Below are 17,901 nucleotides of genomic sequence, written 5' to 3'. Positions count from 1 at the left end.
CACGCGCATGCTCTCTCTCTCTCTCTCTCTCTGGATCGTCATTTAATCTTCTCTCTCTCTCTCTCTCCACCTCATCTCCACTCCCTCTCTCATCTCCATCTCCTCTCGCTCTCATCGAGGTCTCATCTTATCTTCTCTCTCCCTCTCAATCTATGGGTAAGTGTCTCGTCATCCTCTCTCTCTCTCGCTCGTCATCTCGAGTTCATCGATTCCGGTCTCTCTCCTCTCCTCATCTCATATCTCGTCTTCAGATCTCAGCTCTCCTCTGTGCGTGCGTGCGTGCGTGCGTGTGCGTGCGTGTGCGTGCGTGTGCGTGTGCGTGCGTGTTTGCTTACATTCACCGTTGTTTCCCCGCAGCCTCGGCGTGGAGCCGGTGGATCACGACGTACTGAGGCAGCCGCCGCGCAACACCAAGCATACGTGCGTGCGTGTGCGTGCGTGTGCGTGCGTGCATGCGCGTGCGTGTGTGTGCATGTTTGCTTACATTCATTGTTGTTTCCCCGCAGCCTCGGCGTCGAGCCGGTGGACCACGACGTGCTGAGGCAGCCGCCGCGCAACACCAAGCATACGTGCGTGCGTGTGCGTGCGTGCGTGTTTGCTTACATTCACCATTGTTTCCCCGCAGCCTCGGCGTGGAGCCGGTGGACCACGACGTGCTGAGGCAGCCGCCGCGCAACACCAAGCAAGCGATGATCACCAAGTCTCTCATCAAGAGCGTTCTCATGTCCGCCGCCGTCATAATCGCCGGCACGCTCTACGTCTTCATACGAGAGGTCAGTCACGTGCGTAGTGACGTCACTAGATGGTTAATGACATCATTAGATAGTTAGTGATGTCACTAGATGGTTAATAATGTCGCTAGATAGTTAGTGACGTCACTAGATGGTTAATAATGTCGCTAGATAGTTAGTGACGTCACTAGATGGTTAATGACATCACTAGATATAGTTAGTGATGTCACTAGATGGTTAATAATGTCACTAGATAGTTAATGATGTCACTAGATAGTTAATGATGTCACTAGATGGTTAATAATGTCGCTAGATAGTTAATGATGTCACTAGATGGTTAATGACGTCACTAGATAGTTAGTGACGTCACTAGATGGTTAATGACGTCACTAGATAGTTAGCGACGTCACTAGATGGTTAATGATGTCACTAGATAGTTAATGACGTCACTAGATAGTTAATGACGTCACTAGATAGTTAATGATGTCACTAGATAGTTAGTGATGTCGCTAGATAGTTAATGATGTCACTAAATAGTTAATGATGTCACTAGATAGTTAGTGATGTCACTAGATGGTTAATGACGTCACTAGATGGTTAATGATGTCACTAGATAGTTAATGATGTCACTAGATAGTTAATGACGTCACTAGATAGTTAGTGACATCACTAGATGGTTAGTGATGTCGCTAGATAGTTAATGATGTCACTAAATAGTTAATGATGTCACTAGATAGTTAGTGATATTGCTAGATAGTTAGTGACGTCACTAGATAGTTAATATGATTATAAATAATTATATATGTATATATATATAGACCTATATATAATGTAAATAATGTAAAAGAATTCCATTCATGGTAACATCAATGATAATTATTGCAAAGAAAATATTTTAATAATTATTTTAGGGGAACAATCATAATGGAACGAATCATTGAGAATTAATCAGAGTGAGTTAATCTATATTTCCTAGTATCTTTGATATGATCAAGAGTACATAATAGGAGATCTCCTATTATGTACTCTTGATATGATACAACCCATATCTGCAAAACATTATTGCTGTTACATTATTATATATTGTATAGATGTAATGGTGTTGGATGTTCTATTTATTATGATCGATTATTGCATTGCAGTTGAGTGACAACATCGTCACTCCGCGAGACACGACGATGACGTTCACTTGTTTTGTATTCTTCGACATGTTCAACGCCCTGAGTTGTAGATCCCAGGTCAGTAACAATGCGTCGTAATTCTTCCCATTTCACGATTATTTATAAAAAGCTTGAAATTGGTAAAAAAATTAATTAATTTATCTCAAATTTGAATGTAAAATAATTTACAATTAATAATCAATTTACAATTGGTTACAAAAGTTTGGTGTTCTGTTATATTTACTTTTGTATTATATACGTTTTAATTAAGTTTTCATTAAATTTCTTTCTTTCTTTTATATTTTGGTAAGGTTTACATTCCATGTTTTTTTTTAGGAAAAGCTGGTGTTCCAGATTGGACTATTCAAAAACAAGATGTTTCTGCTTGCTGTGTCGGGCTCTCTCATTGGTCAAATGCTAGTCATTTATTTCCCGCCGTTACAGAGAGTTTTTCAGACAGAAGCGCTAACGTTGAACGGTAAGTGTAGATGTGAGGTAATTTCGAATAATTTATAATTAGTTTGTATTGAGCGATGGTTTCGTTATTGTTAATTTCCTAACTAGTAATAATACCACGTTGAGAAATACCATACATGTACATCGTATAGGAAATACACTCTAAATTAATAGATGCGTATATATTTCTGCAGTTGAGGCAAGTTCTGCTAATAATCTTTTCCCTTTTCGTTTCAGATATGCTCTTTCTCATCGGCCTTACCTCTAGCGTATTCTTCATCTCAGAGTTCAAAAAGTTCGCCGAACAAATCATGTTCCGGCGGCAACACAAGAACAGACATTATGTTCAACTCAAGGTCTGATGGCTAGATATGCGGCCATGATGGCTGCCGTGTACAGCAACGTCTATATTTTTCACGAGAAAACGCAGTAATTTTTTTAGTAATTTTAAGATGGCCGACCGAGCAAGCACACAGAGTCCGATCTTCAGGGGAAGGTTTTTTTCGGTGTCTTTGAGATTCAGAGAGCAGCTGTCGTCATTGTAAATGTTGGGAATGTTGCACAAGGATGTGATGAAATGTCTTTGCTCAATGTCGAATCTTATAGTCTAGTCTCGCAGGACTCTCGTTGTTGCTGTGGTCGAATGAATTTGCACCATGACACAGCGAAGGTCCTACAATCTATCCTCCTAATCTCTCCAGTAGGTTGTTGTAAGCAGGAGTAAGGGGAGGGGGGGTCTGTACATGTAATAAGGGATCGGTGCTTCGCGAACAAACGTAAATAGAGTTGTAAAGTTTTGTATATGAAATCGACAACTGCCTTGTGCATGCCGTGTCACATGCTCGTGCGCCGTAGTTGCTTGCGAATATATTCTGAAATCGACTCTATTATGGCGACGAGATTTAATTTATTATCGGATGAATTTAGCGACAGGTATAGTGTGATCATTACGAAATGTGAGCGATTCCACGAAACTGAACGACTCTTGACTGAACTGCAGTCGAACATGTAGGTAACGGCAAACGGTCACACGTGATATTTCTCCGAGTTGTCCTTTATAGACAAGTGTCCGTTTTATAGAGGTGGTTTCACAGGTGGCTGTATAACTGCCACTCAAAAGAGTTCTCCTAAGTGTCCTTTATAGACAGGTCTTGTGTTTGGTGACCACCAAGAACAGGTGCCCATTGCATAGAGGTGTACGCTAAAGCAGGTTTGACCGTACTTTGTAATTCTATTATCTGGGTAAAAAATATTCCTCTAGAACATGCAACATGCAAATGGCACAAATGTGCCAATCCGATAATTCAGTCTACTAAGCGGTAAGTTGCTAGATTGATACTTTAATCCTTACTGCTGATTTCTTAGTCAGTAGTAGTGAACCATTGTCACCTTCACCCTGATCTAAAGAGATATTCTTGAATCCTTTCTGATAGTGGTGTCAGGGTCTTTGCAATGCCCTAAAATGCACATTTTTATAGGAGATGACAATAGAAAGTCGTACGCAAGAGAGAGATTTGCATTTAAGTACACACAGAATGTCTATCGGTGAACATAGATGCATTTTTGAAGAGAAGTGGGCCGACGTTCACTTTGTGAATTTCGAAACGAAATGATATTGCGATATAATACTTGGAGAGGAGAAAACGTCCCTGAATCATATTCAACTCACTGTCATGCACGCCTATAGTAACAACACGACCAACTCTATAGTTCCAAGGCTGTATATTAAGAGTAATGTAATATATACTTGTAACATGTGATATTATACGTGTGTTAATCATATAGATAATTGTTTTAATTATGTATCGGCAAGTACTTATATTATTAGGAGTAGTATAGTGCTATCACGTCAATGTATTACTGATAGGGTGGCAGGTATTGTGAATGTGTCCGATAACTTTTAGATTCATGGTTGTTCCAAGATTGCGGCTTCACTTTTCTCGCAACCGTTGCTGCAACCGCACTTTTAAAATTTTGTGAATGAAACGCGTGCTGTCGTTTTAAGCGTAGCCACTGATGAAATGGGAACTGTGCGACTCGAAACTTCTTGATAAAATTGTTTAGCATAAGGAAAGCACACGCAGAGCAGAACGTTGTAGTCAACTTCTCTGCAGGACCGACTGTGCAGCTATTTTGGTTAAAAAAATGGTTTTACCATTTTATTGACTACAATGACCCTATTTGGAATTTCACGTTTAGTCAGAAGTGCACCATTTTCATTGGCCCATTGTCGCTTATTGGTTTGTTTATTCCAACGCTGTTTATATACCAAAGAAAGGTGTTATTTTATAGTAAACTTTTGTTTTATGTTTTTATGTGTGAAGAAATAAGCGAAGCTATTCAATTTGTTGAACGACTTACAGTTGACTCCTAGACACCGACAGATCGTAATGTGATTTCATTCGCTGATTTCCTACTTGGCTATCCACACACACATTACAAATAAGTTTGATAATTTCTTAATTAGCGAGTATAGATGCACAAAAATTATCTAGCTCAACTACTGGAGATCTCATGTGCCATGGTTCGCACCAGGACAGTATAGCAATACTGAAACCCTTCTAATGCAGATGCAGGCAGTGAATGAGGAAGCATCTATGTCAGGTGGGGTCGTGATGTCGCCACCAACTCCAAGAGAAGGTGTAGTGACACAGTGTGTGGAGAGACACAGCGAAACACTGCTCTGAACATGAACATGAACAGAAAACAAAACAAGACGAAGATATCGTTCGAGCGAACGTTTCTTTATTAATGTACGTTTAGCATGATTTTTCCAAATATTTTTTTGTAATTATAAAGGAATGTTATTGGCAGCTGGCCAACTTTATAGCCACATGAAGCACTATCAAAACTTACGACCGTTACTAAATTTGTAATATAGCTTCTAATGCAATCAAAAGCAAATATTATGTATAAAAAGCTATACATCGATTTTTAGCTCTATTTAGCTATTCAGCTCGATTTAGCAATATTGTACTTGAACTTCAAGAGCTCCATAAATCTAGCGTCAGACAAGCTTACAGACATCATTGGGCATTACTACAGCTACAAATACTAGGACTGCTACACGCTCTTGCATGCACACACATATCACACGTTTATTTACACAAGGTCTAGATATGATAAATCCAAGGTCTAGGATGTTAAAAGGAAAGAAATACTATGAATGAATTTTATTTCAATAATTAGAATTCATTTCAATGCTGAAAATACAGAATATGAAATGGAAGGGTGCAAAGCTCATTGCCTAGCACGTGGACAAGTGGATACAAGATTCGTTTCATTTTACATGGTCTTTTTATATTGTATTTTATAGTCATTATAATTTTCATGCATGATTACAGTTGGTATCATGTTTGCTACGATACCTGCTCATAAAACGATCGGGAAAGAAAAACAACCGACTGATCGTGGAACGAAATAAACCACCGAGAAACCCAAAGATTTAACACACACAAAAAAATTATAAAAATATAATTTTTTCAAAAAAATTGAAAGACAACCTCGTGAAGTTTACGTCGCGTCCTCTTCCGCTCAGCAGGTACTGGCGGCAGAAGATGGCGCGCACTTCTGAGAAGTGCCACTTTCCGTGGATGTTCTCACAGTATGCAAGCACCTGTGTGTGTGAGACGGACGTGATATAGCAATATACAGACCTGCCAACCTGTGATTCATGAAAATAGTAAGGCTTTTCTTTTCTTGCAGCAGGCGGCCATTTTGTTTGTATGTTATGCGCGCAATGAATGATGGGACTAACTCTAGATCACGCGAGAACAACGTGAACGCGTGATCCAATATGGCTGCGCCTACAATCGCCAGATATTTCTCGGCTCACAATGTAAAAAACATTAATTTCCACAAGTCGTAAAAAATCGTAAGTTTTTCAGTTTGATCGTACATTCGTAGAAACATCATGGAATTCGTAAGGAATACGAAAAAATCGTAAGGGTTGGCAGGTCTGTCTTCCTCTCTCGTTCGCTCTACGCGCGAAACCTCTACCGACGATGCTGCGTGGATGACGTCACGTCTTCTCGGCACGTCGTGGCGGCGCGGCGGGGGAGGCGTCGTCACACCAGCAAGCAACTCTCTGACCTTGTCACAGAAATTTAAAAACAACCGTGAATTTAGTTCACTTTCTCTTTCTTCCTCTCTTGGTCGACACGTGATGCCTCTCCCGACGACGCGGCGGGGGAGGCGGCTTCACACTAGCAGCAGCTCTCTAACTTGTGGAAGTGCGGCTCGCACGCTCTCGACGACGGCACAATCGCTCGCCATCGGGTTCCCGCGAAGATCCAGCCTCTCCAACCGAGGACACGTGGACAGTGGCGCCACCGCATCGACGGTGGACAACTCTGTGAGATCGTCAAGGATACTTATAATGTCATTATGTGTCTGTCCCTTCTCGAAACAAAACAGACTGCCATTTCTTTACGCGAAATTATCAATTGTTTTCCTTTATGTTATTTCTTTTTGCAAACTTCACAGATCTATATATGAGCTGGGTTTATTTAACGTTTTGAAATTCGTGTTATGGTGTATGTGGGATCGTGGAACGAGCTGATGCAGACAGATTCTTTGCATGGGTAAAGGATACTGTTGTTCTGCAGTGAGAGCTCCACTAACAACGGCAGCTGCCCCAGCCCGACACAGCTCTCCAACTCGTTGTCATCCAGTATAAGCTTGGTAACGCACTGTAGATGGCAGCACTGGCTGACATTTGTCAGCTTGTTCGAAGCGAGATTTAACTGCAATACGAGTTGTAATTAACTGTCTAGAGTGCTACACAATACCTAAACATAAACAACAATAGCTGATAATAAACAACGCCTTTGATTTAGTAAGATAATAAGTCGTATCTCTGACCACAGTTCATGTTGCCTCACCTCTGACACTGTGGCTAGGTATTCAGTGTAGTACAGTGCCGTTAAGCCTTTGTCCTTCAACGCGACCTTGTCCTCTAAATGCTGCTGCTGCTCCAGAACATTCTCCATGATGAACTTGCTCCCTGTGAACAGTATACACCATGATGGGAATGTAAAAGAACCACATAGGATGTAAAACACTCTGGCAGTGACTACCCTCGGTTGCCAGCAGATGGCTTCAAGTAATCCTCGAAGAATAACCAGCAAACGAGACCCTAACTTCCCAACTATGCAGCTAGTTACTGTATATGAGTTGAGCGGAGGGAGGGAGGAGGGACGGAGTAAAAAAGGGATGGAGGGAGGGAAGGAGCACGCAAAGTGAGGGAGGGATCGCGTGGAAGGAGGGAGGCGTGGAGTGAGGGAGAGAGGGAGGAACAAAGTTCGCGTACCGAGATCGCGGTAGTAGCTTCCGCAGTAGGGGTCGACCTCGCCGAGCCGCGACAGGTAGTCCAGCAGGAGGAAGGAAGGGAGGGACGGATCGCGTAGAGGGAGGGAGGGAGGGATTGCGCTGAGGGAGGGAGGCGTGGAGTGAGGGAGACGGGGAGGAACCAAGTTCGCGTACCGAGATCGCGGTAGTAGTTTCCGCGGTAGGGGTCGACCTCGCCGAGCTGCGACAGGTAGTTCAGCAGGAGGAAGGGAGGGAGGGACGGATTGCGTAGAAGGAGGGATTATTGCGCTGAGGGAGGGAGGCGTGGAGTGAGGGAGAGGGGGAGGAACCAAGTTCGCGTACCGAGATCGCGGTAGTAGTTTCCGCGGTAGGGGTCGACCTCGCTGAGCTGCGACAGGTAGTCCAGCGTCTCCGCCTCGCGTCCCAGTGGGTCCAGTGCCCTCATCAAGAGAACAATCGTCAGCAGGGCCCCTGAAACGACAGCAGGCATCCCCTCGTGACGGCGTCTCGCGCTGTCTCCACGTACCTCCGTCGCTCGTCAACATCAGTCAACGTTCCTTGAGAACGCGACGACGGATCGAAGCCAAATCGAAATGTTACGGGCCGTGAACCGAATCAACGCGAGCGATCACGCTGTCGCGGGGTCGAAAAATGTCACACGACACACAAATTTGCGTAAAATTTTTTTTTAACCAATTTTGACCGTTAAAGACGATTTAGATTAACGATGACGTAATTGTTCCAATTAAGGCGGCCACCGGTCGAATGAACGGTGTGACACGCTGGGACGTCAGGATAAAGACGTACACTTGTTGTTGTTTATTGCGGAACGTTCCTCACGAACGAGACGACGGATCGAAACCGAATCGAAATGTTACGGGCCGCAAACCGAAATTGAAACCGCAAGATCATGTATGTCCATAATAAACGTATATGAGCGGAACGTTGACGGCCGCAGCTGCCGCCGTCGCCGCGGCGATGAAGACGTACACTTGTTGTTCGGTTCGAGTTCGTCGAGCTGCTTGCACGACTCCAGCTCGTCGGTGAGCGTCTCCGTCTTCGCCGCCGTCATCCGAGATCTGCCGAGCAGCGGACGAACGAGGATCGCTAATTATCGCCGACACAAACGCCTGCGGTTTAGCGTGCGAATTCACGCAAAATTTAGGGGTATTTGTGAGGCTGAGGTTGGGTAGTATAGTATTGTATAGTATAGTATTGTATAGTGCTACTGGTTTACGATTGATACGGAACTTACATTGCTTATGCAATGCTTCTGTCGTGGCAAGGCGAGTCAAAAATTAGGCATTGTAAATTATAAAATTACACTTTACTTAGAGAAAAAGATGGTCTCGCGCGCGAATTCAACCGAAATTTAAGGTATTTTTACGGTAAACTCTGCAACCACGTATGCGACCTGTGAAGAATACCTGCAGTATTCTTTTCCGATCTATCGTATTTTATTCTATTTTTCTTTTCCTTTTTTGATAAATTTTCTATTCTTTCTAAGGAGTACCTGCAGAACGACGTCCGCATCGCCATCTTGCACTCGCCGCGGTCGGCCGGCAGCGTGCAGCTCAAGGACAGCCTCTTGTCGTCGTCGTCGTTATCGCCGCTCGACAGCTCCGCCGTGATCACATGCTCGCCTCGCTCTGTGAGGGTCCCGCGCGGAACATCGTACGTCTGGCACGCGCACGTCGTTAAGGTGGTACGTCGTTAGGGCGTGGCTCCCGCGAGACGAGAGCACTTTTTCCTCAGCGGAATTTCCGGATTTTCTTTTTATTTCTCAGGGTTTTTTCCAGGAAGTTTTCTAAAGGTTCCCCGTGATGAAAGGACTGAGTAACGCAGACCGTACATTCGCCGACAAATTACGCACATTAAACAAAAATTTGCACCATGATTGATAAAAAAATAAAGAAATTAGCTCTCCGCTGGCGCCAGATGAGAAATTGAGAAGCTGCGAGGAAGATAATACACTGTTGCTGCCAGGGAAAAAATGACTTTTTTTCATGGGAGCTCTTTTTCAAGTATGTGGGAAAAATAGCTCTCGTCAAAAATTTTACGGGAGCTATTTTGAGACTCACGGGAGCGATTTCGGAAGTTTGAATAGCGAATCGCTCATCGCTCCCGTGTATTTTCTACCCTGGTTGCTCCATAAACAAAAGGATACCCAGAGCATTCCGTAGTCGCTGCCCCGCGTCGCGTTTTTCCAGCGGCAGTCCTCAACCGGCTTGCCGTCAACAGAAATACTCAAGCTGACGTGGTCGTGGCCCAACTGTAAAAGATTTATTTACATAGTACGTTTATTTCGACCAACCTTCAACGTGCATCTGTGGTCGTGGCCCTGTAAAAAAACAAGGTCGTGAAACCCAAGTGCCGCCCGTATATATACAGTCCCGGTGAAATTGCCACAGTCATGACTGGAGTAATATGCAGAGGAAGATCGGTTAAAGACTGCATGTGCTGTGAATGGGTGAAATTTTACCAAATTTATTTCGACCAACCTTCAATGCTTTAGCATATGTATTTCGATCTTCCGTCACTGGTTTACCAAATTTGTTTCGATCTACCTTCAATGCTTTGTGTATTTTGACCTACCTTCGCTGGTTTAGCATATTTATTTCGATCTACCATCAACAGTTTAACACTTTTATTTCGACCTACCTTCACGGGTTTACTAAATAGTATATACAACCTTCAACGATTTAGTACATTTATTTCGATCTAGCTTCTACGTTTTAACACTTTTACTTCGACCTACCTTCACGGTTTAGTAAATAGTATATATATACAACCTTCAACGATTTAGTACATTTATTTCGATCTAGCTTCTACGTTTTAACACTTTTACTTCGACCTACCTTCACAGGTTTAGTAAATAGTATATATACAATCTTCAATGATTTAGTACATTTATTTCGATCTAGCTTCTACGATTTGGAATATTTATTTCGACCTACCTTCACTGGTTTAGTGAGTCTGACACTCGCACGGCATGGGTCTCTGCTGATATGTATGCAATCCAACGCTAGCCTCTGCTCACCTGCAAACATTTAAATTGGCTACGTCACGAATTTTCGATGGTAAAATTTGTAAAATGTTTGTTGCCATTTTTTTACATTAAAAGTAAGAACTAAATGTATCGTCAAATTCTTACCTGATAAGATTGTTTCTCAACTAGTTAAAAATCCAAAAAACCTGGACGATTTGATATTATGTTCCCGACATTAATTGCTTGCTATTGGCTATGTATGAGTCACGAGTGTATGTTCACATCGAACAATATAGTAAAACAGGAAGTATAATGCAGCAATTTAACCATAAACAGTAAACAGAATTACTTGTATTTTGTGAAAAACTGGAAATATATATTTTTTTTATATTATTTACGGTGACGTAATCACTTTAACATCCAGAATTAAAAGTCAGCCAGCATTTTTCGCAGCAAAAAACCCACTCGCTACAACGCCAGAAGAACAACAACCCAATTTATCCCCAATTCAGTAAACAAAGAAATTACTGTCTTGGTGACAGAAACAACAATGTGATTAGCCTTGCATCATTCAGTCATGCATTAGCATCAGCAGGAATGTAATCGGATCTTACCTTTTCCTAGCAACCAGCGATGGTAGAACCAAGCGCTCTGGTCATTCGGATCCGTGAAGAAAGCATTCTGTACCAGCTGAAACTCTGCAATTCATGAAATAAACGTCTGGTAAAACCCCCATAGTAAAGTTATACTATTTTATGCCATACACCATTTTATATAGAACGAATTTTCGTTAGGCCGTAATATAATCTATTATATAAAAATACGAAGTCATCATTCGCGATTTTCAACTTCTTGCAAATTTCAATGATTTGCAAACGAATCTCGCATTGTTTCCATCACAAATTTGAAATTAAACACGAGCTAGTTTACCTCGTCTTTGGTATTTGATTAATCTAGTTCGTTATTCTAGTGTCGCAGCATCTGACCAGGGTATTAGCCAGGAATGAGTATTGTGGGAGTGCAGAAAAAATATTTCGGAGTGCAATTTTACAAATGTACACGGCTTTAGATCAATATTTTAGGCCGTGCTACACATTTTAGGCCGTGCAGTTTCAAAACTGACTGTGCAAATCACGGCTGCATGGCTCGCTGGCTAATACGCTGCATCTGACCAGCATTACCTTTCAGTAGCTCAGCCTCTGCCACCCTCCCGCTCCCATCCGTTGCCGGATGAACGATGGGAAGCAACTTGCTCCTGGAAGCCAACAGAAGAAAGCACCGTTAAATTGACTACGTCACAAATTTTTTATGGTGTATATTTGTAAAAAAAAATTGCCATTGCTTTACATTAAAGGTAAAGTACTAACGGAACTAGATGTATCGTCAAATCCTTACCTGATAAGATTGTTTCTCAACTAGCTAAAAATCCAAAAAACCTGGACGATTTGATATTATTATCCTAACATTAATTGCTTGCTATTGGCTATGTATGAGTCACGAGTGTATGTTTTCATCGAACAATATAGTAAAATAGGAAGTATATTGCAGCAATTTAACCATAAAAAGTGAACAGAATTACTTACATTTTGCGAAAAAGTGGAAATATTTTTTTTAATTTTATTATTTCCAGTGACGTAATCACTTTAATGTGAAGTAAACGGGTGAAGAAGTCGAAGTAGAAGGGCAAAGAGGCAGAAGTAGGAAGGTGAAGAAGCAGACGTAGAAGTAGGAGCTGTGCATTACCTGTAATACCAAGATGAGTAGTTGGAGAAGTTTGTGCTGATCTTAGTGTCCGTGAATTCGAGTTCCGCCTCCGCGGATACTCCGGAGCACTTCACGACAAACCTGCGGTGGTCCCAGCAGTGGACTGCAGCATGAGAGTAAGAGCAGGATCAGCAAGTTCACCAAGCGCGTAGCCAGGGGGGGTCCTGGGGGCCCTAGGACCGACCCCCCCAATCAAAATCAAAATCCAAAACAAAATTCAAACAAAATTCAAAAATTCAAAAATAAAAAAAAAGATCTGCAGAAGAAATAGTATTGTCAACAAAACAGTGTCTAAATTAATTTTAAAGCACTATTTTTACATTTAACTCCCAAATTTTTTTTTTACTCGCTTGAGGACCCCCCAATCCAAATTCCTGGCTATGCCCTTGAAGTTCACGCTCTTATAAACACTCAAAGCTACAGGATGCTTTACGATGGAACAGACAGCATTACGATAGGACAGCAAGAATTAGGAAAGCGCAGAAAGCGTTACGATAGTACAGAAAGCAGTATGATGGTTCAGAAAGTATGACGGCGATTTAGAAAGCATTACGATGGTTCAGAAAAAATTATTATATTATAGTACAAAGTAGTGGAACTTCACAGGGGATTTGTGATAGAAAAATACAATCTAAAAAATATAAAGTACAATCTCTAGCGACCGTAGGACTAACGAAGGCCCGCGTGACCAGAAGGCTAACGAAGTGCAACACCGCAAGGGTCAGAAAACTCTGTCTCTTTTTTTTCTTCTGAAAACTCTCTCGTCGTCAGAGGAAGCACTCACAGTTTCTCTCGTCGTACTCGAGGAACTTGTCGCAGAGCTGAAGCTCGCGCGTCCAGTCAGGCCGCGGCGCGCCGGACAGCGTCCATGCGCGATGGTGCCACACGCCGTATGACTTGGGGTTGACGCGCAGGCACGACTCGAGAAAGTCGAGTTCCTCCACGCACGCCGCCTGAACTTCATCCTCGCTCCTACGATGATGATGAGGAGGGAGAAGATGAGCGACGCGGCGAGAGAACGAACAGATGTGGATCGTGTTACGGGGATGGGTGTATGAGAGAGGAGGCGAATCATATGAGGGGTAGGTGCGAAACGTGCGAATTTTGGCACTTGTGTAGAAGGAAATAATGAGAAAATACTTCAGAGAGGAAGCAAGAGAAAGAGAATGTGAGAGAAAGACAGAGAGGGAGAGGAGGGAGGGAGGGAAATGGGAGAGAGGGACGGGGAGGAAGGGAGAGAGGGATGGCGAAGGGAGAAAGGGAGAGAGGGAGAGAGGGAGAGGGATGGAGGGAGGGAGGGAGGGAAGTAGAGAGGGAGAGAGAGGGAGGGAGGGAGGGATGAGAAAGAGAGAAAGGGAGAGAGAAACCACATATGTGTGACCTACATAGTAAGCTCTACTTGTCAAAGTAAGCAATGAGCCAGCAGGAAGCACGCAGTTTTATGGCTACTTGATAGTAAGTGATATTGGGGAGAAACCATACAAATGTTGTCCGGCTCAGTTCTGTGACGAAACACGATTACAAAATACGAATCTATGCACGAATTCGATTCCGATCAGGATCCGGATCTCTCCCCAGGAACAACCTCTTGAGAGGCATATTCCATGGGGACTCACTTCGTATCGATGTAGTGTTGCAGCACCGCTCTGCGATAGTTCCACAGCGTCGACACATCTGGGTTGCCTGCAAGCAGCTGGGCGGTTATCTGCAAGGCCTCTGCGTCCAACTCTCCCGCATCGCGCTGCCGGAAACATGCAGAGAAAAAACCATCAGGGTCGCTCTAAAGACGCTCCAAGGCATCGACATGTATCGACATTGATCTGGCTATAACAACGTCATTGGATTCCGATGTTTAAATAAGACAGTGTAAATCCCTGCCGTACAGATCTACCATATATATGCACGAGTCATACATGCTAAATATAATAAATTTTGCACAGGGGAGAGATAGTGATCCGCTAGAGAGCGCGTTAAGCGCCAATAAAAACGGCTCTGATTGGCTAATTTTTACTTTTATTTATTTTATTGTTTATTATTTTTGGCTATTTTTTTTTAAATTTAGAATTAGGGATAGGGTTAGGGTTAGGGTTAGGGTTAGGATTAGGGTTAGGGTTAGGGTTAACTGATTTCTATATCCACAACTTATTTCTATATTCACTATCTCTCCCCTGAGACCTACTAAAATATAATGAAAGTATCAATGACACTGTAGCTCACCTTGGGAGTGATAGAAGAGGGAGGGGGGGATATATAAAGCAAGAGTATATATGGGAGAATTCCCATTATATAGCATATCTCCAATTATATACTCTTGATAATGATATATGCATAAGTTTTGATGCGAAAATAAATGTTTCAGATCTGAGTCTGAAATCTTGACGAGAGATGGCGCTACGCCTAAATGATGGCCATTTTGGTTTTCGAATATCGCGCAATTAAAAACAATAAAATATATTCCAGTCAAATTACTGTAACGAAGAATCTAAAACACAATATTACACGTATATAGGTATGATTGTAGAGTTGTTGACCAGTTAGACGAAATAAACGTAATAGGACGTTGTCATCTCTCCCATAGGAGTAACAACTGCTTTGGGGCTAGCCTTACACATTCACATATACCAAAATTTAACAAAATAGAATGAATTTAGATGGCCATTTTCATTTTTGCCAAAAAGTGGGTGTGGCTCAAAAGTAGGTCGACTGGCGTGCTCCAAAATAGGAAGTTCAAATCTCTCCCATAGGAGTAACAACTGTATTCAATTTGAAACATGTGGGTCAAACGGTTCTTGAGTTATCGTTGACCGTAGCCAGACACTGAAATGCATAATGAAATTGCCAAAATCTACCTAATTTGCATAATTAAAAAAAAATCAAAACACTTGTGATATGTTTTGGGGCCAGTCCTTATTCATTCACATACTAGAAATGAGCGAAATCCATTGAACCTGAATTGACTTATGGCCATTTCCATTTTTGCCAAAAAGTGGACGTGGCTCGAAAGTAGGTCGACTGGCGTGCTCCAAAATAGGACGTTCAAACCTCTCCCATAGGAGTAACAACTGCATGCAATTTGAAACATGTGAGTCAAACGGTTCTTGAGTTATCGTTGACCGTAGCCAAATGTTGACGGACGGACGGACGGACGAACGGACAGACGGACGGACGTACGACGGACGACACCCCATGGCAATAGCCTTCTGAGAAAAATGGACTTCTGAGTGGAGCTGAGCAAGTGTTATAATAATAATAAGTGAGCACACCTTTTGGAAAACCCTGTGTAATCCAGCCTGGAACTTCTTCACCTTTTCTGCACGTTCCTTGCGCTTTATTTCCTGCTGTTCCGCGGTTGTACGTACTTTTAACCGGCCATGCTGAGCAACAAGTGCAAAAAATACGACTAGCATTAGCAGTAGTATTATTAGTAACTAGTAGTACTAGTACTAGTAGTAGTATATTATCAGGAGTAGATAATAGAGATGTCTCTAGATCTGTCTCTAGACGATGTCTCTAGACTAGTCTCTAGATCTAGATGTCTCTAGATATGTCTCTATTATCTACTCCTGATATTACTATTATTAATTATACCAGCTAGTAAAGGATGTGAGACTAGCAGAACTAATCAGGAACATATGCTGGCAAATAGGCGGTTTTTCGTGGATCTCAATGGTAACCGCAGCAGATGGCGTAGACAGAAAAATGGCCTCCCACAAGGAAGCGTCCTGGCCCCTCTGCTCTTTAATCTATACACAAATGACCAGCCAGTACACACAAACACCAGGAGTTTCCTTTATGCAGATGACCTCTGCATTGCTTCACAAAATCAGTCCTTTGGCGAAGCCGAACGGTCCATCACCGATGCTCTCGCAGGCCTAACCACCTACTACACAGCAAAAAATCTACGAGCCAATCCCGGGAAAACTCAAATAAGTGCCTTCCATCTAAAGAACAAGCAGGCGAACCGCCAACTGAAAGACAAATGGTATGACAAATGGCTGAAACATACCTATAGCCCAGTCTACCTAGGTGTTACTTTCGACCGCTCTCTAACTTATAAGAATTACATCATCAAGACAAAGACCAAAGTGGGTGCCAGAAACAGTATTCTAAAGAAGTTGGCAAATACTAAATGGGGAACAGACGCCGAGACAATCAGAACCACTGCTATCGCCCTGTGCTACTCTGCGGCTGAGTATGCGTGCCCTGTCTGGAGTAGGTCGCCCCATGCTGCAAAAATGGACCCAGTTCTGAACATTACCTGCAGAGCCATTTCTAGATGCTTAAGACCAACCAACGTAGATGACCTCTACCTGCTCTGTGGCATCGCTCCTCCGCACGTTAGACGAATGGCTTCATCCCAAGTAGAGAAACTTAACCAAGAAAATGACCCTCGCCACCCCCTCTTCCAGCATGAAACAGTAAAGAAGAGACTAAAGTCCAGGCACAGTTTCATCCACGCGGTTCAACCCCTGGATGGCAACCTCCAAAACTACAGGATCGCCCAATGGTCAAAGCATCTTCAGGCAAGCCAACATATAAGCTTTCACTCAGACCCCAGGAATCCCTCCCACCCGGAGCCAACGAGGTATGGCCGACGTGGTTATGCCTAACTCGCCTCAGGACAGGGTTTGGTCGATGTAGGGCACTCAGGCGCAAATCCACTTTAGGCACCTTATGTATCACGAAGTGATGCACAGATTTCTGTGTATCATCAACTGATGCACAGACTTTCCGTATATCAAGGAATGATGCAAAAACCCTAACCCTAACCCTAACCCTAAGTCATAAAGTATAACCTTACTCCTTAGGTATCACGAAGTGTGTTAGGGTTAGGGTTAGGGTTGGGCTTAGGGTTAGGGTAGGGTTAGGGTTAGGGTTAGGGTTTTTGCATCATTCCTTGATATACGGAAATTCTGTGCATCAGTTGATGATACACAGAAATCTGTGCATCACTTCGTGATACCTAAGGTGCCTAAAGTGGATTTGCACCGGGCACTCATGCAGAAATGGGGCAAATTGAATTTGAAATTGAATTGGGGCTCAAGCTGAAGATGGCCCAATCGAATGCGACTGCGGGGAGGACCAGACTATGGGACATCTCCTGAAATGCCCCCTATTGCCAGAGCCATGTAGCCCTGGAAACCTTGAGGCTTTCAACCACCGTGCCAAGTCCTGTGTGCTGCAGTGGCTGGGCCGAGTGTAGGCCTAGTGTAGTGACCCGAGAAGAAGAAGAAGAAGATTAATTATTTACAACGACACAACTTAGACTTAATTTAACAAGAATAATTAACTTACGGACAGAGACTATAGTAACGGTTGTGACGTGGATCATGGCCATAACTATGTACATGCGTGCGTACTATACATACCATTTTATATTAACTTCAATATCACAGTGAAGTAGTTTTATGATTAATCACAAGTCAAGTATACCAAATCAACAGCTGCTCAATTCATTGGTCACACAGCGCCATCTGGTAGATAATTTTGC

General features: G+C 42.8%; 2 protein-coding genes and 1 long non-coding RNA gene across 4 annotated transcripts in view; 1 reads left to right on the top strand and 2 right to left on the bottom strand.

Moving 5' to 3' along the window:
• The window catches only part of LOC106812630 (calcium-transporting ATPase type 2C member 1-like), a 20,042-nt gene extending 17,312 nt beyond the window's left edge, over positions 1–2,730 (top strand). The window contains 4 exon segments of the mRNA XM_014816547.1: positions 626–773; positions 1,874–1,969; positions 2,228–2,369; positions 2,585–2,730. Coding sequence (XP_014672033.1) covers positions 626–773; positions 1,874–1,969; positions 2,228–2,369; positions 2,585–2,730 — 532 coding nt within the window.
• Positions 2,731–5,070: 2,340 nt separating this feature from the next.
• LOC106812633 lies at positions 5,071–6,038 on the bottom strand. The gene is made up of 2 exons (XR_001394360.1): positions 6,000–6,038; positions 5,071–5,880 (listed from the first exon to the last, which is right to left on the bottom strand). It is a non-coding gene; the product is annotated as an uncharacterized LOC106812633 (long non-coding RNA).
• A 218-nt stretch (positions 6,039–6,256) lies between these two features.
• Positions 6,257–17,863, bottom strand: LOC106812632 (geranylgeranyl transferase type-2 subunit alpha-like). 2 transcript variants are annotated; one of them, XM_014816550.1, is made up of 16 exons: positions 17,780–17,863; positions 15,674–15,784; positions 14,027–14,151; positions 13,195–13,382; positions 12,390–12,513; positions 11,828–11,901; positions 11,261–11,344; positions 10,615–10,697; positions 9,825–9,929; positions 9,171–9,337; positions 8,648–8,736; positions 8,037–8,128; positions 7,832–7,868; positions 7,231–7,352; positions 6,942–7,092; positions 6,257–6,699 (listed from the first exon to the last, which is right to left on the bottom strand). In XM_014816550.1, exons 1-16 carry the CDS (start codon positions 17,780–17,782, stop codon positions 6,548–6,550), a joined length of 1,707 nt encoding a protein of 568 aa, XP_014672036.1. In that variant the 5' UTR covers positions 17,783–17,863; the 3' UTR covers positions 6,257–6,547. The 2 variants fall into 2 exon arrangements, with proteins under 2 accessions (XP_014672036.1, XP_014672037.1); XM_014816551.1 differs by lacking the exon at positions 7,832–7,868 and having other exon boundaries at positions 8,000–8,128.
• Between the last annotated feature and the right edge of the window lie 38 nt (positions 17,864–17,901).

This window comes from Priapulus caudatus, unplaced genomic scaffold, assembly GCF_000485595.1.
Source record: "Priapulus caudatus unplaced genomic scaffold, Priapulus_caudatus-5.0.1 Scaffold668, whole genome shotgun sequence".
NCBI lineage: Eukaryota > Metazoa > Priapulida > Priapulimorpha > Priapulimorphida > Priapulidae > Priapulus > Priapulus caudatus.
This window is presented reverse-complemented; position numbering and strand designations above follow the sequence as displayed.